The 24,914-nt window shown below is 39.8% G+C and overlaps 1 protein-coding gene across 3 annotated transcripts in view; it reads left to right on the forward strand.

Annotated features, from left to right (window-relative positions):
• Positions 1-24,914, forward strand: part of cpne5b (copine Vb) — a 138,381-nt gene that overhangs the window by 42,977 nt on the left and 70,490 nt on the right. For 2 of the 3 annotated variants that reach the window (XM_086291939.1, XM_086291941.1), the window contains 3 exons: positions 2,494-2,533; positions 3,432-3,446; positions 5,557-5,633. In XM_086291939.1, coding sequence (XP_086148065.1) covers positions 2,494-2,533; positions 3,432-3,446; positions 5,557-5,633 — 132 coding nt within the window. The remainder of the gene's footprint in view (positions 1-2,493; positions 2,534-3,431; positions 3,447-5,556; positions 5,634-24,914) is intronic. The other variant, XM_086291940.1, reaches the window with a different exon arrangement.

Consider the following 24,914-nt stretch of genomic DNA (forward strand, 5'->3'; position numbering starts at 1 on the left):
AGAAAACATTAGAACGAGGTATCTTCATCATATGTACATACAAGGCAGCTCAGTTTACCATAAGTTGTATGGGTGTGCATCTATTTCTGCATATTTAGCAAAAATGTGCCATTTCTTCACTTAGTGAGGTGATGGTTAAGCTTCAGCAGCAGTTTGCTCTCAAGGTTCTTGCTGTGAAGCTGTCATTGTTTAGCAGTGAACAGGAGTCCTGCATGACTGAGAAGTCCTTCACAAGCTCCAGATGCATGAAGGGCTGTATTGATTTTGATCGACAGCTTCTTGATGTTAGGAACGCCATGCAATAGATCCACACCTCCAGTGAATGGACATGAAAGGTACCTCTCCAGCCCTGCTTCTGGCTTTCCTGACCCCATGGATCCATCATCTTAGTCGGTTAGGCTGCTGTTTGCCCTGGCCTCATCCAGCTCTGTGTCGAGGTGATGTCTGATGAAGTTGAGACCCGTGAAAGGTGTATGGTTTTCAAAAGAATTGGGTCTGGTCATTATAGTGCAGTATACACTGCCAAGCTGCAGATGTTTGGCAAGAAGATTTGATCACACTGGAGATGTTTTTTACTAACTCTTGTAGAAAAACAAAATCCTGTCATTCATATCCCGCACAAACAGTTTGCAATGAATTCTAGATTAAGTTTAAAATAAGAATGTGTGCAAGGCTAAGCAGTGCTAGCCAATAGATCCTCCTGTTTGGCTGTTACTCTGGGAAAAGACGAGAAAGACATTGATGGAAGCCGTGACGGGAGCTGCGATGTGGCCTATATAATATTTATATTGTACGAACGTGATAATTCTGTATATTGTAATAATGTGATATTATATTGTTCAAACGTGAAAGGTTTATTGTACTAACATGATAGTATATTGTTCTAACAATATACTATTGTTAGAACAATATACTTTTCTATTTTTCTTTTGGCTGGGTGGCAGCTCTACGCTTCCGTACGACGCTACCGTATCCGAGGCTTTTCAGTGTGGCCTCACAAAATTGTGACGACTACAACAACCATGAAAAGAGTTGGATGGACATTGCTGCTCAATTGCAGCTGTCTGGTCAATGTTTTCCATTAGTAATTTAGCAAAGTTGATGGTGGTGGTGGTGTGTGAGTGAGTGAAAGACAGAGAGAGGGAGAGCGAGAGACAGATTTTGTATGATAAGCTTCATGTTATGGACGCACAGTTTGAGCACTCAAGTCGCATCAGAGCATCAGGCCGTATAGTGTGAGACCCTGCATCGTGACCTTTGAACTTCTAACCCCTGCGATTCAATTGTACAGTTTGAGCAGGAGCTGAATAATGCGACTGGAAAAAAATCGCACACTGTTTGCCCAGCTTAATGCAGACTGTTTAAACTAAACAAGCTGTTGTTTCACATAATAAATTCTGCCAGCCGCAGTATTGCCTTCTGTTTTAACAGTTAAAGCAGTAGAGACGAGCTGTTTGCATGTGCGTTGAACTCCAGCGTCATTAACGAGGCTAGCTGTTAGCTTATAGCTCACGCTAGCTAACCAGCGAGCAGTTAAAAAGACAGCTGAAGCTGTACAAAACACCCACAAACTTGTCTCACTACAACGTAGCGCCGAAAATATGACTCGCAGCTTGAGCTCGACACAGCTGCTGTAACATAAGGCTGGCATCCAGCTAACCACAGCTAAGAAGATATTTAGAGAAAACTTACCGTTTCCTCAGGTTACACGAGCTGAGTTTTTTCACGCTGAAAAGTTAGTTTGTTTTGGCTCTCACTGAAGACACTGACACTGAAGACATAGCTGTTCTTTTGTACTGCTTTTAAGCGAAACGTTCTTTGTATATGAGGCCAAGGGTGTTCATCCTCTTCAGCTCTAGCGTAGACGGCTCCGCTATGTTTTCATGTTTCTTCTTTCGTGTGTCCGCTACTTTGAAACGTTTGGGCCGCACTGCCCGCCACAGTTTCAAACTGGTCATGTGACTGCATGGCCACATCTCATTGGTAAAAAAGTTACCGGAAACTCCACTGGCAGCATGTTATCTAATGTGTTAAACTAATTATTTTTTAAAAAGTAACGAGTTGAATTTTGCAAATGTAGCGGAGTAAAAGTCCCGTTTCTTCTTCACAAATGTACTCAAGTAAAAGTAAAAAGTATTGTGCAAAAAAGGTACTTTAAAAGTACATTTTTTTCAAAAACGTACTCAAGTAAATGTAACGGAGTAAATGTAACTCGTTACTACCCACCTCTGCTCACCTCACTAAACACTGCAGTTTTCAGTGCAGCACATTTAAGTGTCACCTTATATTGTTTTCTTTTAGCTCTTTCCCTGTGCTTTATTTCTTTGTAATCCATGCACTGCACCAATTATAATGACTATCTCCTGCTTCCTTCCGTTTCTTCAACTTGATAAACAAAAAGATACAAAGATTTTTGTTCGAAAACCTTCCTGCAATGTCACATCGGTCAAATGTATAAAGTAAGGCTTTTGTTTTCATTTTGCTTCCTTTCAGGTATGATGTTGACTCCAAAAGCCCCGACCTGTCCAAACACGTGAGTACTCACAGCTATTTTAAACCTTGAACCACAGATAAATGGAGATCAGTCTTGGGTAAAATCTGAATTATTGGCTTGAATTGCTGTGGAGAAAATTCCTCCATGTAAACATTTAAATATGGTGTTTGACAAAATGGAAGATAGTAAAAATTCCTTTTATCAGTGGTCTAATGTTGCTTGTTTTAATTAGTTTGTCGCCTGCTGCATGTTTTTAGGGTGGAATAAAGCAAACCCCATCTATTGCCTGATCACATAAGTATCCAAATACAGAGTTTTTATTTGTTCTCTTTTATTCACAGTGCTATTGTTTTTAGATATGCAGTCATATACTGTACTTATATTTCGTATGTAAATGTACAGTTTAAATGTCTACTTGATCAGCAACTGGTTCTTTCATCGTCTTTTTTTATTGGTTTTACTGGCACTATAGTAATGGATAGTATGTAACACCATAATATACGTTCATGTAGAAAAAAGGATTACGTAATGCTTTTAACCATTAGTTTCCATTTAAAGCAATGCATTACATTATTTTTGTTCTTAATCATTTCTGGGGGGGAAAAACAAATTTTTTTTACTCATGACCGGAAACTATGGTGACAGAAAAGCATTGAAAATGTCAAAATAATCAGCGCGGGTGATTATTTGGTGTATTTGGATAAGTGAGGTTTGCGTTTTTCCATCACTTGCTTTAACTGTTCCTCTGTTGGGGTTTGGATTTTACTTTTGTGGCACAGCATGTTGTCGTCTTTCGGGTCCCACTTCCCCATTTTGAACAGTGCCAGGAGTGCTAGGTATTTGATATGGTGTTGTGTGCTGGTATATGATGTGCTCTGTTGTTATTGTTGTTGTTGTTGTTGTTGTTGTTGCTGCTGCCGCCCAACTTTTCTGGAAGCCCGCAGAACTCAACGTAGGTCCCAACATCTCTCTCACTTCTAACACTGCATGGCTGCTGTTTCACATGAATGAGCCGTCTCTCAGGAGAAAAGAAGGTGCCACTGATCACAATAAAAACAACTGAGAGCCAAGTCAAGCCATTTGCACAGCTCTTGTTACTGGCCACAGTAATTTCAGTGGAAGTATGTAGTTTTTGTGCCTTTCGAATGTTTTATTCAACGCCATCGAGATGATCAGGTTTCCAGGCTCTTATGGGCTGCATTGAGTGGAATTAATTGGCTCAAAAAAAACCTAGAGACTCATTGAAATCAATCACTCTATAGCCCAATAAATTATTTAACGATCCCAGTCTGTCGAGGTCAATATTAAGGACTTTTGCCCCACATCCTGCCTCTGATAAGTTCAGGAAAGACTATGCTGAAAAATACACAATGAGATTCTTTGCAGAAAAACTTGGGAGTCTGATGAAGTAGATCAGTGCCGGCTGACACTGAGAGACTTCGTCCACAGACATGATGAGCTAGAGTCATAACTGTGTTCAATCATGTTTCTGGCCATTACACACGGGTCACTGAATGCCTCCTTCTTATCCCATCATGTGTAATACCTCACGGTTCATTAAATGAGTGGTTTACATCAGGTTGGTTGGAGCATATTCTGAGTGGGTTACAATAATTTCTGATGACGGGTTAAATTCAAATACTTTGAAATATGTCTCTACTTTGTTTTGAAGTTGAGGGACTCAAAGTACAGGTAGGCTCTTTTAATAGTATTCTCCTTCAGCTCAGATTATTATTATTATCCATCGAGTCTTCCCCTTTGTTTTACAATTTGTATTAAGATTTTGGTTATGTGGTTACCCAGCAAATATGGTTGAAACCCTGACGTTATCTGGGGCGATCGTGACTCAAGAGTTGGGAGTTCGCCTTGTAATTGGAAGGTTGCCGGTTCGAGCCCGGCTCGGACAGTCTCGTCGTTGTGTCCTTGGGCAAGACACTTCACCCGTTGCCTACTGGTGGTGGTCAGAGGGCCCAGTGGTGCCAGTGTCCGGCAGCCTGGCCTCTGTCAGTGCGCCCCAGGGTGGCTGTGGCTACAATGTAGCTTGCCATCACCAGTGTGTGAATGGGTGTGTGGATGACTGGTTGTGTAAAGCGCTTTGGGGTCCTTAGGGACTAGAAAAGCGCTATACAAATACAGGCCATTTACAGGCCATTTATCTCTGTGGTTAGAAGTGGAAACAGTATCACAGCAAAAACTGAACTGTAGAACTGTTGATGTTTTTTCTATGTTGGACAGAGGTCTGGTCAGATGAGCTCTTACAAAGTGAGAAATGTAGAATCAATTATCGCAAAGAAGCAATTAATATGGTTAGTTCACGGCTTTGAAACAACCACACAATGGATTCTCCATGTACTCGTGCTAGTTTTATTGGATCTGTTGAGATGTGCTTTTTTAAAAACGTTTTGTCTTTTGCTGTGTAACCACGTTATACTGTTATCTCACGTCTGTTGACAGGTGGGATGGATGGAAAAAATTCACGGTGCTGTTAAGTTGCCTATGTGTGAAACAGACCTGATTTTAGTGGAAAACATTTTGACCATTGCATTAACCCAGTATGCAATCATGCATACGTAGCCTACTGGATTACTTGGGTTCAGTTCTATAAACCAGCTTCACACCAGCAATGGACATGATAACACAACGTCACATCATTTAGCACATCACAGTAATATCACCTTTTATGAAACGCATCGTATCAGTTGTATTTTAAGTGTAGCAAATACAGTACTTCTCGTGATGATCACTTTCATCACTTCTCCAAGGTTTTTTTTTTCCTTTTTAGCAGAAGATGTTCCCACTAAAAATGAAATAGTTTGCTGATGTAAACTGTGTATGGACGGCCAAATGTTAACTTTGACCTTGCGAATGAGCATGAGTGAACAAGCTTCAGTGAATTTATCAAATTCTTGAATTTGCATGAACGATCCAGTGGTACGAGATCTGGTGGAACATCCTGAGGTTAATCTGACTTGATCTGTAGACTTTCTGTTTCACGTCTACAATCCCGCCCTTCTTTTTTTCCTTTCATCTTCTATTTTTCTTCCTTCCTTTCTTCCCTGCAGGACTTTTTGGGTCAGATGTTCTGTACTCTTGGCGAGATTGTTGGATCGCCAGCCAGTCGACTGGAGAAACCACTGGGGTGAGTAGGAGTTCAAGCCAATTTTCGCAAAGGCAAAATGCCCCCTGACTCCAAATGTGATTGAGGAACACTAGACAGTGCTAAGAGGGGAGAAAGGGCAGAAAAAATGACTTTGACACAAATGCAATTACTTATCTCAGTTCCGAGTTTGGGTCAATAACGCTCTTTCGGGAGCTTCATACCTGCATATCTGGTTTAGGCATCTTCACAGGTATGAACATAACATTTAAATAACAACATACAGACTAGATCCAGCTTGGCATTTCTGATGCTTTTCTAAGAAAGTGATTGCAGAAAATCACATAAATGGGTTCTTACAAAATGTGTCCATTAGACGAACTTGGATGTCAGTTGACTGCCAGCACATGGCACTGTAGCATGTTGCAATAATAAATAGTTTGTCTGGTACTGACTGAAAATAAGATGAATTCATTGATGTAAGTTTTGTCTCCTTTAAAAAATGCTAGTGAAGCATTAGCTTGCGTGTTTCTCAGAAGCTTTACATCAGCTGCGAGGAGATTATTAAAGTACAAAGTTATAAAGGACTGAGAGATGTGTATAAATAGACTAGAGGTGCTAATTTAGTAGAAAAGACACTGACTTAGGGCCAGAAAGAACGTGAGGTAAAAAGAGAAATCACAAGAGGGGGCGGATGATGGGAAAAAAGGCAAAGACACAGGGGCGGTTTAGAAGGAGACGTCGGTAAAGACACAAACCAGACAAGAAAGGAGAGTGTGTGTGAGTGTGCCGGTGGTGTCTGGTGGGGTGGAAGAGGTGGGTGGGGGCCAACACCCACATCCTACAGATGTTATCCACTGATAATTATTGTCATTAAAGAAAAGGGAATCGAGTAGAGCAAAATTACCTAAATTACTGCTCATCTCCTCAGCTTGTGCTCTCACACTAGCCGAGGAAAATGTAGTGTTAATGGGGTATCCTGTTATCTGTCTTTCTATATCTATCAACCATCATCATCACCAGTCTGCCGGGCTATTGTGCATTCAGGCAAAGTTGTTCAAATGCTGCTTTCAGTACAATGTGCTGGTTCTTACGTCTGAATGTGTTACCCTGGAGAGCATTAAGACAGAACATCTGAATACCGATTAGTGATGGGTCGTTCGCGAACGAAATGGCTCTTAGAGCCGGCTCTTTGACGTGAACGACGCGAGCCGGCTCCTTATCGCGAGCCGTCACGTGGGTTTTTTTTTTTCTTTTTCTCAGCCTCTCTCTCGCACTTTTTTTCCGCTTCACTCTGCACGCGAGCCTTGTGCTTTACGCTGGGCAGAGGGGGGAGGGGCGGTAGTTACACTCAGTAGCACAGGAACAGAGACAGAGAGAGAGAAAGAGAGGCAGGGACAACAACATAAGAAAGGTATAGTAATCATCCACAACTATTTTCGGTTGCAGATGATAAAGGATTCAGAAAGTTTATTCATGCAGGTCCATATGACAGAGAATGTGCATCTTCTGTTTGTTTTCATATTATAATTTATATTTAATTGTGCTGTGGTTTGCAGTGTTTTGTGTTCTTTTCACTTTAAATTTGTAAAAGGAAAAAGCTGAAAATTTAAATAGTTAAAACTTGAAATGTGAATAGTTGATTTTTGTATTATATGATTTATTTATTACATTTTATGTGGAGTGAAGAAATAAAAGTATATTTACGGTGGCCCCTAGAGACAAAGCACATACAAACTTCAAATCACGTACGAACTCTGAAGCATGTACAAACTCCAAAACACGTAAAAACACGTACAAACTCCAAAACACGTACAAACTCTGAAGCACGTAAAAACTCAGAAGCACATAAAAACTCAAAACACGTACAAAAGACAACAGAAGTGCTCCAGGATGCTGGGCACAGTGTTGAGCCTTTGTTATCTTGTGGCTACACAAGCCAGCAAGTACCAACGACCGGATTTGGTGTGTGGTAATAACAGGTAAATGAACTTTTTTTTAAATTATTTGAATATATATGAGTGCCTGTGTATAAATACACAAACAATACACACATGCTTTCAATTGTGTAATTTAAGTGATCTAGTAGCTCTGCTTTGGAAGTTCAGTTCATGCTAGAAATGTGTTTTGGAGTTTGTACGTGTTTTGTCTCTAGGGGCCACCGCATATATTTATATATAAACATATATAAATAAAACCACTTTTTTTTACGTTAGTAATTCCTTTTGTGCATAATTTTATATTATTGTTAATAATAAATTAATTAAAGCAACAAAACAACCTGAAGAGCCGGTTCGGAGCCGAAAGAGCCGGCTCTTTCTAGTGAGCCGAACCGAAAGAGCCGGATCTCTAAAAAGAGCCGGAAATCCCATCACTAATACCGATATTTAACTGGTAAATATAAAAAATGATTACCATGTTCCTGCACTGGCGAACCTGACATGACTTTCACTTTCACTTAAAAAACAAACAAACAAAAAATTAAATCTGTGTAAGCTGATTTTTAAATTAGTGTTTTAGGGGTTTTGAACCGATTTATTATTTATTATTCATTAAGTTGTTAGATTGTGTCCATCATAATCATCGAATTACTTTTATTTCTACTTGTGTTTTCTACCAGACTTTGCGTTTGCAGTTATCTGCTGTAACATTAAAACTACCTGCCCAGCGCTTTGTAGGTCACCCATGAAAGCATGTAGAACAGTAAAGACATGCCTTGAGATATTTATGATGATTTCAATGAAGTAAAAATTTAAAGAGAACCCAGTGCAGGCTCGTCTAAAATCCCTGCTTGTGTAGATCTTTGTATCAAACAAATGCTGACCAGTAAAAACAGATTCAGGAACAGATGGTTTGTGCTGACATGTTTAAAAGAACAAAGATTGTTAGAAATGTGCTGTCATTAAAAAAAAAAAGGTCTGCAACAAGTGTTTCTTTTTCTGGGATTTCGCCTCTTTTTCTGGTAATGTGACAAACTGTTGTTCAAATGCAGGAACACATGTGGACATACAAATCACCAGGCTGGTATACTTTAGTGCAAAGATTTCCATACAGGTCTTATTTAAGAGTAATATCTATGTTTTACAATCCAAGTCTCTGTCTCTGTTCTCTTCATGACATCCATTATTAAATAAAATGCCCGTCAATGCCAATATTTCTACCAGCAACATAGGGGACGTGCTGTTGATAGACAGACTTGTCACACACAGCTGTGGCTACAACTGTAGCTTGCCTCCACCAGTGTGTGAATGTGAGAGTGAATGAATAGTGGAATTGTAAAGTGCTTTGGGTGCCTAGAAAAGCGCTATATAAATGCAATCCATTATAATTTGTGCAGTGAACTTTACACTGAATGTCTTGTGTCTTTAATACATAATACGAAAGAGGGCTCGGTTGTGTCGGCACACCTGTGATGATGAAAGTTGCAAAACTGTTACCAAACCATTTCCGACTGTGTGTTTATGCGTTCTCTCTATCCTTGGTTCACATTTTCCACTGAAGTTGCCGGCTCATGGGGGGGCTTTAGCAAATATAATTTGCCCTGAAAGTCTATATTGAGAGCATAGAGATTACTAATGTTATTAGAAATTTAATATCGAGCCATGTCTATCTGTAGTGGGAATATGTATGGCATGTTTAGAAAAGGAAATGGAGTATTTGCCAAACCATTCATTTTTACTTTGAGACATTCTGCAGCTGCGAGATAAAGGAAGTGCTTGCCAAATTTCATTTTTACGACAGCCTTTAATCTTTCTTTAAAGGCTGCAAAATAAAAGCTCCGCTGGAAACCAAAACAAAAATAATTACATCAACCTTTCACCATTCATGGCGTATGTAGGGCAAGCCTGTTTTTAACATGGTGAAAGCCGGCATACCAGTGTAACTCTGGGATAGTACATGAGGAGTTGGTTCTGGCTTGTAATGACTGATCACTGGTTTCTGGCTGACTCTGATTCAGATTTTGGGATCACTTTAATTCAGTGCTCTTACTTAGTCAATATGCAGTAAACAATACCCTTAAATGCCATTCCCGTGAGATATTAAACACCTGTATGATTATGTGCAGGACACAAAGGTTAGCTTATACAAAGGATTTAAAGTGATTAGCAACTTTTCACTGCAAGTTATAGATAACAGGCTGAGTTGCTGCTTCTTTTAATAGCTTCCATGGGGTTGAGTTTGTAATGTGGAGGAACAGTAAAAACACAGAGTTTAAATGAGCATGTACATATACACATTCACACACAAAGTGTTGCATTTCCCTGGCAGATATACTCGCGACTGAAATTTGGTTTCATGTTTCTGTTGAGTAATGAAGAGTGATTCATATTTCATTGCTTGAAAAATGTCCAAACATTTGGAAAAACATTTGGAAAAAAAAATCAGGGAATGTTTTAGAATATTGCTTTTGTTTTTCATGTTTCAGTACGCTGTTTCGCTTTTCACCTGCAAATGCAAAGTATCTAATATGGTGTAAGTCGGAGAAGTAAATCTCTATACATATCTACTTCTATGTGTTTGTGTCACATATGTACATAAATCTGCTTCTTTATAAATTCTGCAATACCATAAAGTACAAATAAGATCACATTAAAATGCATAACTTAATTTTAGTCCTTTCTTTCAGCCTCTAAACGTATACTGTCCTTCATATGCAAATGTGTGCACAGACTTGAAAACACACATGAAAAAACAGGCATGTTTTATTTATTTATTTCATAGATCCTGAGCATAAATGGCACACAAATTAATAAGTGTATTTTATTCTTGTCCCCTGTCTTGTGCTCTCTTTTCTCTGGCTAATTGTAATGGCTTTAATCTTCCTGAAATTAGTGCTTATTTAATTAGGCAGCAGCCATTGTGATTTTCATTATATTAAAAAAAGAGAATAGAAAAAAAGCTCCTGATGGCAGAGAGAGCGAGAGAGACAGCGACACGCACACACACAGAGGGAAGGAAAAATTAATGACCAGTGACAGAGGGACAGAAACACAGACGCTGATGAAAACACTCAAAACAACCTATAATTGCTTGTCTGATTCTACACAACACGAGTCGCTGTCTTAGAAAAAAGTGAGAAAGGCAGAGGGAGGTAGATAATATTCACTCAATATGTTTAGGATGATGCTTTCATTACACATGTTCTTCTTTCTGTAAAATCTACCCATGAGACTATCTATCCATCAACCCATTATAAATGCAGACCTGTATTTAACAGATGCTAAAGATGTCAAAATCCCTTCACAGCTCCACTCTGTTCTCAGGGGTATTGGTGTCAGCAGAGGCCTCCACTTTAATTGATTTTGCTGCTACTTGTTTGTAAGAGACTTTGTATTCAGGTGTCACGGTCTTGAGCAGGATGAATTTTATTGTAAGACACCGAGTAATTAGCACTGCTAGTAATTAATTCATCAGCTTGTGTGGCCTCAAAGCCTCTTGTCAGGTGCTGTTTAGTGCACTGTGTGATTTGCACATTCCCTTTGAATGTGAATTGTGTCACTGTCCAAATACTGTGCTTCACCTGTTACATAATACTCAATACATCCTATTTGAATCACTAGACTTCAGCTAAAAACACGACTAACTAAAAAGTTGTGTTGAAATGACAAAAGACTGGCAACACACACGGCCAACAGTGTGGCTAAAAACCGGCCACGTACCTAGTATGCCATATAAATTACTTTTGATTTAAAGTTTGCAGATTGCTGTTTCAAACTATACATTTACATATAACATTTGTACAAATATATTTTCACCATCTCTCTCCGAACTCATTTCCATCTCACGCTCACTTCAAGCATGAACTGTTTCAGGGTTTTAACTCATGGAAACATGGATAAACATGCTTGTTTATTCCCGATATTGTTGCAGTTACCTATTGCCAGCAGATTAGACAAGTGACCATGCTGTGTCTTTAGCTGACAACGAGCCAGCTAAATAACAATGGCTGGTTATACGCTAACGTTATGTGAGCTAATGTTAGCCTTGAGTGTTCTAAAACTCAGACTCTCTCTGCTAAGTGTCCTACAATATTAGAGCTGTTTCAAAGAAAGCTTCACTAATGCTGGCTAACAACAGCTAACAGCTGAAAAAATAACAGCTAACAACGATGGAAAAATGAGCTTCACTTACTCATCAATTTGATTCAGACTCCTAACAGAGTTCTTAACAAAGTTCTACAGTCTTCTCCAGAGCAAACAGATATGGACACCCAGCTGAGGTAAATGAAGGACTGACAGCCTACACTCAGTATATATGGTGGGCAGAGCTGTTTGTCCTACAGCGGCCATCATAGCTAGGATCATTCACTTGAATCGGGAGGTGTAAGAAAAGGGAACTGACTAGAATCCAGTGACCTCCGGCAGTGATATTTTGCACACTGTGCTTTTAATTTGACAGTCAGAGTCATGCTAGCTGTTTCCACTGCAATGTAGTGCAGATGGGTGAGAAATTAAAGGCCAAACCAACATGAAGTACTTTAGTAAGCAGCTTGTGTGATGCCTGGCATTGATTTTCTAAGATTGAACTCTCATGGTGCGACCAAAAAAAAATTTCATCTGGTGCTTTGATAATAGCCTGCTGCTGGTGGGTGCCATCCATAGAGTCTGTCTAAAATCTCCCACAGGTGTTAAACTGAAACTTGATTGTGAAGGTCATGCATATGACTGAAATCAGTTTCATGCTCAGTGACTGCTCATGCAAAATGGTAGGAACAGATGAAAATGCATAAATATAGGACACATTTAATTGTGGGATAAAGAAGATTTGCAGTGAACATATTCACTAAGGAGAAAAGTAAAACCCAAACCATGACTGCAAAATCCCTCACACAGCCTAGGGATTTGGAGTTTTCCCTTAAACTGCAGAATTAAATTGGTCACTAACTGTGTCTTTGTCACAAGTTGCGAGCCATGTTGTCATCTTTTTTGTCATCCGTCACGTGTCACTGATTGATGCTACAGACATATGGCTCTCAGTTTTGTGCTACACTTTAGATAAACCTGTTCTTGCTTACCTGAAGCAACTATACTGGGTAAGAATGGATGTCAGCATCATTTGGAATACAGGTTTATAAGCCGGTAGTGTCATAATATGTAAATCAGACGAGTCTTTTGTTTCCACTCTGATTTCATCTCAACTGAAAGCGACACAGATTTAATAAAAGTGCTTCAAACAAACCTTAAAAGCAACCTTTTAAAAGATTTATAAGGACCCAAACTATTGCACTCAGTGTTATTAAATGAAGTAGCTCTGGTACTTAAGTCCAGCTAAGTAGCCTGTCTGTGGGCTCTAAACAACAACCGAGGGGAATCAGTTTCCTTAGAAACATCAGCCAGCCCTTGTCATTCACTCAGCAGGTGTAGTGTGAGGCAGTCGTGATTACCAGCCAACAAGTTCATTAGTCTTTAGCGTGACTGAAAAATACACTCTTGAGCTCATAGTTTCAGAGCCCTTCTTTAAACAAATGGCTAAATTAGCAGATCGCTTAATGGAAACTGTTGCTGAGACTACGTTTGGCCTTCTGTGCTATGTCAAATTATGTGGACATTTTTATCAAACCTGACCTGTCACGGTATAATGTCTGTACTGTGTTACGATGATATTGTGCTTATTTACAGGGTTATGTGTTTCTGACACGTGACTCCAGCATTTCCTAAAATGTTAATGAAAATAATTCATTGTGTACATGTGGATGTGTGATAGAGAGAAAGGAACAGAGAAGAGCAGAGCTCTGCCGCCAAACAAGACATTTGTTTCATCTGAACATCAAAGGTCCTTGGCTCTTTCATGATTGCTTCAGATTGTATGCCGCTCTCTTGCCATTGGCCTCAAATGCATAAAAACTGAATGGCACATATGGCACATAATTCAAAATGAGTGTCCTCTTTATAATAATGACATTGATATATTTATATATTGAACATTATGTGTAGTAGTGTCCGTGCCTAGAGAGGTTGCTGTTGAAAGGCTCTCGTGTGTCTCAGAGACGGAGAAAAACAAAACCATTTCTTGCTGTTAGAGTAAACACCACTTACCTCACTACGAGAGGGAGATGTGAGCTATCATATTACCATACAAAGCATGACTTTAGTTTTCCAAACATACCACAAGACACATTCAGCAGGTAAAGGATATTTATCCAGTGAAATATTTCAACGTTTTCTAGACAAAGATTTATTATTATCATGTATTATTTTCAGGCAGCATATTGCAGTGGCATTGGTCATCCCTTGGCTTTTCTCTTTGAGCCACTGTGAAGCTGACATTTGTATTTTTGTGTGCAAAACCCCATCATGTCTTGGATGGATTACTATGACATTTGGTAAAGACGTGTATGACTTTGGAGTTCCTTCACTTTAACTCTGGCGCAATCATCGGGTCAGGATTTTAATTTGTCTCATACTTTGGGTTATTACCAAATACCTGCAAAACTAATTACTTTTAAATCAGCCTACCTTGTGTTTAGAGCTATTTAGGAAATGTCAGCGTACAAGTAAAGCTGAACTAAGACGAGCACGCCCGGGTGCCTGTGGACTCTTGTGTTATTTAACAGCTGGATTTTCCAAGTCTGGAAAACCTAAATGGCAAAGATTGATGATTTTCTACCAATTCTTCATATAACCATAATTATCTTTTAAACAACAGTAAACATACAGGATTTAAAGACCTTAAAAGGGTTCTGCCATGATTAGAAAAACACTAGATTGCTCATATTTCTTTTTTCTTCTCAGCTGTCTAAGCCCATTTTAAAAACACAGACTAAAAGAAAATAAAAACCACCACTCAGCTACAAAACCAGCCGCTCTGATCGAGCACGTATGCAACCAAACACAGAAGAAACATCAGGATAGGAGAAGATAATTAAAGATAAAAGGTAAAAGATGCATTACATCACATGAGGAAAGACATAACAAATCCATACAACAAATCTTCTCAAATTCAAATTCAAATTTTATTTGTCACACACACACAACCATACACAGTATGACATGGGGGTGAAATGCTTGTAGCTGTACAATGCCCGACCATTAAATGACAGAAGAAAAGTTCTACAATATTTACAATTTACTACAAAAATTTACAAATTAACTTAGGAATTTACAGTAAAGAACGTGCAAATAGCAGAAGAGATTATAAAGATAAGGATTATAAATTATAGGAATTATAGGATTATAGGATTCTCATACCAAGCATAACCACCAACCGCAAAACCCAGAGTTGACCTTCTTATTAGTGAACAAAGGTATGAATGGAATGATTAGGCTGAGTGCTTCAAATACAGACAATACGGTGTTTTTTATTTTTATTGATTCAGAAATGTTTAACTGTGCACAAACACTCTCAAGGCGCTGCCATTTACAGACTGCTGACCATAAACACCACATTTTTCAACTGATGCCCACAGAGCAGCTGCACTGCAGCAGATGGAGGTTAAATTACTTACTCAGTGGCTCACTGATGGTAGACAAGCAGGAGGTAGAATTATTGTCATTCTCTTCAGTTTTCCCTCACTCCAACACTCCAGCTCGAAAAAATTTAGATGGCACGTTTCCTTTTCCCTGACATTCTGACAGCTACCATCGACAGTCAGCTCTTGTGGTCTGTTGTAGGATTTCTTTTAAAAACCTGCATATTTAAGGGAATTACACGGATGCGTGCCGTTTCATTTGGGACCATGGGAGACAGGCAAATTGAATAAAGCTGAATTAATAATGCAAAGAAGAACAAGAACGCGACAGAGAGAGGTGCATGATTAAAAGTGCAGAAAAGACATCGGAAAAATGTTAAGGGGAGCATTGAGGACGAGGTGTGTTTAAGCATGCGTTGCCTTTTACCGCTTCGATATTCCCTGAATGTCAGTGCAAATTACCGGAGCAGAAATGGGGGGAAATTTTTTGTGAATGTCAACAGATTCATATGGGGAGAGGCAGGATACCCAGCTGGGTAACAGTGCAAACCAACACCACAGCCGCTTCCTCGTCTCCAACTATTGGCCCCCCTGGATGAGGTGGAAGCTACAGTAGAAGTATTTATATTTGCAAATCTAAGAACTTTTGAGATGATTACATTTACAGTGTATGTGGGTTATGGCTGCCATTAAATCTATCTGTCCATCTACCTATCTATAAAGGTAGAGCTATCTCTCTAGGTGCTGTGAATATTTAAAACATATTTATATATATTATATGTATATTATATGTATTTTTAAAATAATATACAGACATGAATGGGCGATTCTTACATTTCTGCACAGAGTTCATAGCTGTTGTGGCTTAGCAACCTACCAGCCAATCAGACAACAGCATTCCCTGTGCTGGGTAAATTTTTTCCCCACCTTATATCAATATGTTTCAAACATTCACCCATCAATAAAGTCCATTATAGGATAATCAGAAATATTAACATTAAATTTATTCAAATTGTTGAATTGTTGTTGTTTTTAAATACTTTTTCTTTTTAAATATCAAAACTTTTTCAAATGAACAAATGTTTTGACCCTGATTTAGCTCCTTATGTTATTCGCTTCAGCTGTCAGTGGTAATGATCGATGATCGATGTATCAGTCATAGGGCAGAAACAGCTAGAAGTGGGACTCAATTTCTTACATGCCTGTAGGGGCCTTAAGCCTGTTGATTTTAAAAATGCTGCCACTGAATCTTTCGCCATGATCCCAACATAAAGGCTGTGGAAGCAGGATTATTTGTGGTCTTCTAAGAACTAAAAACTTTTTGTTACAGAAACATTGTCTTGGTTAGTCTTGGAAGTCACAGACCTCCCTGGCAGCTGTCTTTGTTTTTTTGCAGAAAATAGCTCCAGTGAAACTTGGCTGCAAATGTCAAATATTTATCACTAAAAGTGCCAGAATAAAATCATCCACCTCTGTTTTTGCCACCACTGGCTGTAGCACAAGTTTCAGAGGTGAATATTACAAAACCACAGCCCACAAAGCCAGAAATAAGAGCATGGCTGGATGCCACAAGTTGGAGTCTAGACAGTTCAGTATAGAATAATATTCAGTCTTGTTTAGTCAAAAGCAATATTCAGTTCAATTCAGTTCAATTTTATTTCTATAGCACCTAATCACAACAACATCTGCCTCAAGGTGCTTTATATTGAAAGGTGAAGACCCAACAATAATACAGAGAAAACTCCAACAGTCAGACGACCCCCTATGAGCAAGCACTTGGTGACAGTAGGATTGAAAAACTCCCTTTTGACAGGAAGAAACCTCCTATCTTAAACCCTGACTTCATTAAATTGAATTGATTACATATTGCTACACTTTATCTACTTTATCAGGAACACCTGTTCAACTTCTTGTTAACACAAATATCTAATCAGCCAATCGAAGGACAGCAACATTTAGGCATAAATGGTGAAGATGACTTATCAAACAGAAAAGCTTGGTTTTCACAATCCCTATAGAGTTGTAGGAGACGATATAAGGACTGCATCAGAATCATGACTTTAATATCAAATATCATTTAAACAAACTCTTGATAATGTCAGGCATCATTCAGGCAGTAGTAACAGAGTTTTCTGTTACTACTGCCTTACAGCTTGTAAGGTATTTTGTGTTTTTGCATTTAATACTTGTTGCCCTTTTGCCTGAATAAGGAAACACTGAGGATCATTTTACATAGTTTCAATTTTTTGCATCAAGAGTTGGATCATCTCCTGTCTGTCCTCTTGACTTCTTAGTCTTCATTTGAACTTCCACAGATCCATTCACACCAGTCAGAATAATGGATTCTCCTGGCTTTCTTCCCACTTTACCAGAACTGAACGCAGTTCATTTCATTTATTTATTTATTTCACACTTGGTACAACAGTTTCCACAGTTAGTTCTTTCAGACAAACCAACCACACTTTCTATCAGTAAAGCACTGCAACCATGTGTGAAAAGGAGCAGGAAGAAGAAAAGATTCTTATTAAACCCTGCTCCCTATAGGAAAGGTCTTGGGCATTTTTAATTCCCAGATACTCCACACATTTTTGTCCCTGAACATTGATAGCCACTGGGGCGTCTGTCAAGTCAAGTTGATCCTCCCCCCGACAGCAGGCGACATAGGCAAGCAAGGTCACGTGATGTGCATAAGTTCTGACCGCATTGAAAATAACCCTCGTTGCAGAATTGGGATGAATTTCAAATTATTAACTAGTCCTGCTTTTGTCTTGTCTCCTTGATATCAAGCTTCAACTGCTTATGACATTTCTTGTCTCCTGAATTTTCTACCATTAACACGTTAACATGCTCACAAGATTTCCATCACCCAGAGGGGGATTTTCATTCATCTCATCTATCCTAACCTTTCCAGCAGGATTGGAAATTGAACAATTTCATTCTTTCTGCAAGGTGGGTGGTTTTCTGACTGTGTCTGTTTCTTTATAGTAATCTTTATCTGTATCTCTGCTTAGTTCTCTCTATTTCTCTCTAACCTCACCTGTCATGAAAACCATGTCTCTTTCTAGCAGTCCTAACCCATGCTTCGAGTGAGCTGTGCTCCACTGCGCCCCATCATTACCTATCTGGAACATGCAGCTGTGCATGAGCGCAGGCCACAAGGGGGGGAAAAAGAGGAAAAAGAAAGCGGCAGTTTTGTTTTTTCTCTTCGTGACATTTTTTTTGTGATAAGACTCTCATGTTTGGCTCCTCTGGAGAAGAGAATTGAAGTTTCAGCTTTTTGAACACTGAATTTTCAGGTGCTGGTTCTCTGTGCTGTGGAATTATTGTCGGTGTAGCTTTCTGTTAGTCATATGCTGTATCGTTGTATGTCCTAGTGTTTCCTTGTGACTGGGCCTCATGATACTCATCTTTTCCTGAAACATTTGGCAAAAAAAACAGTCATTTAACAGTCAGCAAATTTCCATAACTTTTACAAATAACAAAAATGCATTCGCTGGCCACTTCATTAGATACATCAGGTTAACTGCTCGTTAACTATCTAATGCAGTCCCATCTTAAAATAATGCTGCATGCGTTCACAAAAATTAAACATTTTATTATTTGTACTCATGTAGTCTCTCCCTCTTTACATAGCTAAGTACTTAACAGCAGAGTTACTCATTACCAAAGTCCCAAAAGCTGTCTTGACAGTTGGCAAACGTCTTGGCATCTCCACACTGGGCACTTATTTCCAGTTAACAAGACCAGTCTTAAATGACTGGGGAGAGATCTGTACCAGTGTTTACCACAGACATGGATTCTATTTGTCATAGTGTTTTGGGTGGGGTTTGATGGGGTAGTGGGGTTAAGTACTTTGTTCTTCCAAAGTGCAAGTGCAAGTACTTCATGACAAGCAAATACTATAATCATCTGCCTCTCCACTGGGTCTCTGGTTCCCACTGCAGCTGGCAGTCCTTTTTCTGCTCTGCAGCCTCTGTGAGCTCAGTGTGGAGGGACTAAAAGCAGTTCTCTACCTGCTGCAGGGTTTCATTAGAGCAGCCCTTAAGCTTGCAGATCTCCAGAGCAAAACAACATCCGCAGTCGCAAGCTACAGTCCCAGAAGGCAGCATTAGAGTGTGTCTGACCCCAGGAGTCGATAAATAAAAACATAAATAAACAAGAACAGGAAAGAAAAGAGGTGTTACATTTGAAAAGCTATGTGTCTTCTATAAACTAAATCAGCTGAAAAATATTTAGTTAGTTTCTCCTGGTATGTCATTTAGGCACAAAGTGAAGTGGGTGGAACGAATATTTCACTTACCACTGATTGGTTAGTTTGAAATGAAAGACAGAATTGTCTCCCACCAGGAATGAATTCACTTGGTAGGAGTGGAAGTTTCTTTCTCATTATCAGGTGGTCCCATTTATATTCCAGCCTAGAGAGATAAAATCCACTTGTGCACCCTCCCCTGACTCACTGTTACCAGAGTATGTAAAACATTATAAGAAAAGATGAAACAAGATTAAAATAATCCAAGAATACAGAATACAAACATCCCACCAATACTGATTTTAAAACACCCTAAATTGTTTAATGACACACACACACGCGCACACACACACACACACACACACACACACACACACACACACACACACACACACATCTGTGCTCTGCTCCTTAGGCAGACTGTGCTAATGGAGGTTTGGTACACTGGACTGATAAAGCTGTCACACCAACCCCCACCCTGCTTCTTTCTTTCTCTAACACAGAATGATATATCAAGTCTCTCACTGGCATCACTTCCACAAAGAGACTTCTGACTGCCAACAGATGTTTACACACACACACACACACACACACACACACACACACACACACACACACACACACACACACACATCACACATACTCACACACGCATGCATTAGATCACTGTCCCTTAGTAGGTTTCCACAGCAGCTATTCATAGCTTCTAAGCACGATCTCCTCACCTATCCTTCTCTGGATTATTCTGCTTTTCAATCGTTTGTTTTCACTCCCTCGTGCACTCCGTCACTCTGTCTCTCTTGCTCACACACACTTGTCTTCCTCTCAGATTAGACCACGCTCGCTGGATCCATTCATTGTGCTTTGCTCTTTCTCCTGAGAAGCCTTTATTGGTGGCCTGGCTTGGTGTCAAAGAGTAATATCTGTTCTGGGAACAGTTGCACTGCAGATGTAGGTTTTCTTCATGACAAAGATCATGCAGTAAATATATGTTATTGGACTTATTTCCTTAGGGGGTTTCTCTGAATGGCCAGAAAAGAATAATGGCCGGGAGAGTAATTACCACCAAGGGCTTCTCTTCCACATGAGTACGCAACCCCGTCCTCTCTCCATGCTCTGCCCATCTCTCTTTACGTCATGCGCTGATGGGAGGTGGTGTCTTTGTGTAAGGCTGCAGCTGAATCTTTGCCTTCTGGGGGATGTACATTGAATGTGGCCATAGAGCAGATTTTTGGTGGGGAGGATAAGTCTTTGCAGCTGGGGCACATGTATACGATTTGGAAACAAGTTACTAGATCATTGCAGACGACTCTTTGCCCCATTTGAGATTTGGGGCCATTTTAAACCGATCTTCACGCCCAAAATGTGAAAGCAAAAACACACGACCAGGACCTAACTCTAACCCGTTCTTCCCTTCAAAAATTCTCCAGCTCACCATAGCAACCAGGAGCAGTAGACAAGGCAAGCTTTTGCGACATGTGCTACAACGCTATGCAAAGAACTGTAGGTTCTTGATTATTATAACTATTTTTGGCTTTAGAGCTGCATTGTTCTGACCTATCAGTCACTGCCTGAGGTTACTGTTACATTTCCTTCACCCCAGTAGGTCGCAGCAGACGGCTGAACCTGGTTCTACTGGAGGATTTTTCCTGCTGCTCATAGGGAATTGCTGGCTTTTATCTTCAGTATTGTAGGGTCTTTACTTTACAATATAAAGTGTCCGGAGATGATTTATTTTGTGAGTTGGTGCTATATAAATAAAATCAAATTCATATTGAATTTAAATTAAAATGAAGAGGAAACTGGCAAGGCGATATTTAAACACCTCTCCCCTAATGGAAGCTGCAGTTGCAGCAGCGTGCATTGCTATTTAGCTACAATAGTGAGACAACTTCCACTTTGTTGTGCTTATTATTGTTATTGAGCTGCATTATGTTCCCTGCACGAACAGAAATCAGTTACTAAGGTGGATGGAGCTTAGCTAAAAGTCAATTGGCTGCAGACCACAGGGTCAGGAGGCATATCCACCCTCTTTCATCTTGCAGCAGTGTAACTCTATTATTTGTGTCAGTCACATTCTACCCTATATTCAAGTTGTCTTGGAGTGGGCGGCTGTGCAAGACAGTTCTCAGTAATGTTGCAGTTTCTGCATGTTGCTGATTGATTAATCAATTATTTACTGCTTTTTTAATCTTTGAAGTGCAAACAAACCAGTGTCTCAACAAAGAAAGGAAGAAATTGAAGGGAGGAAGGAGAGAGGGGGTAGAAATTTATTCCACTACCCCCTCAAGCTCATTCTTCGCAATCGACAGAGAAGACTTTGATGCTGTGATGAAAAGTGATGGGTGTAATGCCAAGGGCTGCCTGTGTTTGCAGGGCTAGGTGAAGTGAAACAGATAGTTCAGGGGTGCTGAGCTTCATGGAAATATGCTCACCAGAGAAGGGTTGCCTCGCAGGAACATCACCGGCTTCTTCCAGGAACCTCTCTAAGAGTAAGACTCACATCAAAAAGAAGCATCTGGCTTTGTAGAGGTTCATGTTTCATCTAGCGATACATTTTATGACTATAAAAATATCTCTTGACGAACCAATTAAGACAGTCTATTAAAAGTTCCAGCTTCCAGATGGAAGGATGATATTTTACATGCTTCAAAGCTGCGTTAGTGAGCCGGGCGATGCGCAAAGATATGAGACTGAGGCTCACTTTTGTGTAGCTTGCACATACAGTAGTTGACATTGGCCGCTTTTCTTCCATCTCGGAACAACCTCCAGACTGAAATCTTTTATTTAGCCATGCGATCTGGAAATGTTTGTGCTTGCTTGTTACTTCGAGACTGGACTGCTGTAACGCGCTGAAGTTAGTCAGTCATATCTTGCTTGTTTACAATTAGTCCAAAATGGTGCAGCCAGATTAGTGAATGGGATTAAAAAGAGAGATCACATTACTTGCAGAGGTAGCACCCTGGTATTGGCTCTCTTACAGATTAAAGTATAAAGCACTGTTTGTGTACTGGCACTGTTTGTGGTTAAAGCCCTAAATGGCCTTGTACCTGGATATGTGGGTGCAGGTGCTTAGTGCAGTGGTGCAGGATGGAGCGTATGGATGCAGATACGCTGCTTCCATATACTCCCTAAAGATCATTAAGCCCTGCTTTTCAATCACTCTTGATCACCCTGCGGTCGAAGCTTATTTCGAAAGAGGGTCGTGCTTTTGCTGTCGTTGCACTAAGACTCTGGAATGATCTCCCGTGTGACCTCATCAACTGTGACTGTGTTTAAATCCAACCTAAATACAAACGTGCTTCGTCAAGCTTTTGTAAACTGCTGATCTCTGGAAACGGATAGATGAGCAGTTGTGTTATTGTTATGTAAAAAGTGTGAATTTGTGTAGTTCCTAGACTTTCTAGAAGTAGTAGCCCTTTGATTTTAAATGTGCTCTGTAAATAAAATTTACTTTCTCAGTTGCTTACAAATGATGGACAAAATAGCCCTAAAAAGCAAAAAGCAAGAATTATGCATTTAATCATTGCATTGTCTGTGTTTATTGGCAAAATTATTCAGTGTTACGTATGTGTTAATGGTTTTTCTGGCTTGTTTTCCCCTGCATCTTCAAAGTCTTTTTCTTATTTCATAAAGCAGTGACTCATGTTGGGGGAAACCCTTGTGAAAAGAAAAATGTCCATAATCAGAATCAGAATACTTTATTGATCCCTAGGGGAAATTATTTTTCGTTACAGTGCTCCATTATAAACAAACATTAACAGAGACAGACAATACACTAAAAATAACACAATATATACAGGCATATATATACATAAAAGTCACTTATTAATAAATAGCTGAAAAAGAGCATGTGCAAGAAGGGTGTAGCTGTTGCAGTAAACAGTGTGTTAAGTTGTTAAGGATGAGTTGTACAGGGAGATGGCCACAGGCAGGAAAGATTTCCTGTCGTTCAGTGGTGCTTTGGTACTCTCAGTCTTTCACTGAACGTGCTCCTGTGACTGACCAGCATGTCATGGAGTGGGTGGGAGGTGTTATCCAACATTGTCTTTATTTTGGACAGCATCCGCCTCTCCGACACCACCTTGAGGGAGTCCAGCTCCATCCCCACAACATTACTGGCCTTACGAATCAGTTTATCGAGTCTGTTGGCATCTGCGACCCTCAGCCTGCTCCACCAGCATGCAACAGCATAGAGGATTGCACTGGCCACAACAGACTCGTAGAAAATCCTCAGCATTTTCTGGCAGATGTTGAAGGACCTCAGTCGTCTCAGAAAAATAGAGACGACTCTGGCCCTTTCTGTAAAGTGCTGTATTGTTTTTAGCCCAGTCCAGTTTATTGTCAGTGTGTACTCCGAGGTATTTATAGTCCTCCACAATGTCAACACTGACCCCTTGGATTGAAACAGGGGTCAAGTGTTTCCTGGTCTTCCTGAAGTCCACTATATTACGCACCAGAGAAGAGCTAATGCGATGTTTTTTGTTCCAGCCCTGTTTTATAAGGCAGATTAAGCCCCACATATATTACAATCACATTGCTTTCATGAAAACAAACATGCAAACATCCAGATGTGTTTCAGCATTGCAATTTTCAGGGCAAATGTTTGTTATTCTTGTGCTCTGATCTGCTTTTAACCTGATCGGATTCAGAAATTGCACAAAACCCCCCCGAAAAACAATTTCTCCTCATTTTCATTTTCATTTTCATTTATCGCAAAAAGCCTCCAGTATCACTAAAACATGCGTCGTGATGCCATAACATCACATATTTTGACATAAATGAGCTAATAGAAACATGCTTTTCACGTACTGCGTCCCTAATCATCCACAGTATTTGCAAAACAACAATCCACAACACACCATTAAAACATTACCCACTAACTCTTCCATCCATGTTTCCAGCTGTTATAAACACTTCTCCCCATCTCAGACTTTTTAGAGAAAAACATCGATCATCATAAAATACCATGAAACATTAGAAAACTTTACCACAACTACAATCATCTAAGCTGAATGACTGGATCTTGATGCAATTTACTGTTTAACAATAAAAACGATTAAAAAAACATCTTTAAAATGCACTTTACTTTTCAAAAATGACCTAGTGGGAATGTGCACATATTAGGCTGCACACTGGGTTGCTGCACGATGCAGGATGTGAAAAGGTGAGCCGGGTTCTATATTTTTGCTGTGTGAATCCATCTCCTACTGTGCCACTGATGTGCACTCGTGTCTCATTGAGATGCATGATGGGACCATTGTTGTTGGTTTTTTTCTTTCAAAAAGGGACTATTGTCATTCTGAACACTGTGTTCGTCCTGGCTGTGAGCTGGATCCTAAAGCAGGTCAGATAACCCTTGTAGACCCATTGACAATGAATGGCAAGCAGATTTTCCTGCACTGTTGCTTTGGCGGGAAAGAGATGTTTGTTGTCTGCGTGAGCTCATGCAGTATTGATACCCCTGAGTCTAATAACTCTGAGCAAAATTCCATTTCCTCTTCCAGCAATTGATCACCGCTCCTTCTTTCCAAGCTGAGCCATCTGTAGGGAAAACATTTTTTCTCTGTCATTGTGGATTCAATTGGAGCCATCAGTCAAGTTGACAAATGAGTCCTTCTCCCATTAAATTAGCAAGTTCATGAATGCTTTGGAGGATTAACTA

The sequence above is a fragment of the Aulonocara sp. 'chitande type north' Nkhata Bay genome, linkage group LG5 (assembly GCF_057382095.1).
Source record: "Aulonocara sp. 'chitande type north' Nkhata Bay isolate Kocher_YH1m ecotype deep benthic linkage group LG5, A_spYH_male_GT1.1, whole genome shotgun sequence".
In the NCBI taxonomy this organism is placed as follows: Eukaryota; Metazoa; Chordata; class Actinopteri; order Cichliformes; family Cichlidae; genus Aulonocara; species Aulonocara sp. 'chitande type north' Nkhata Bay.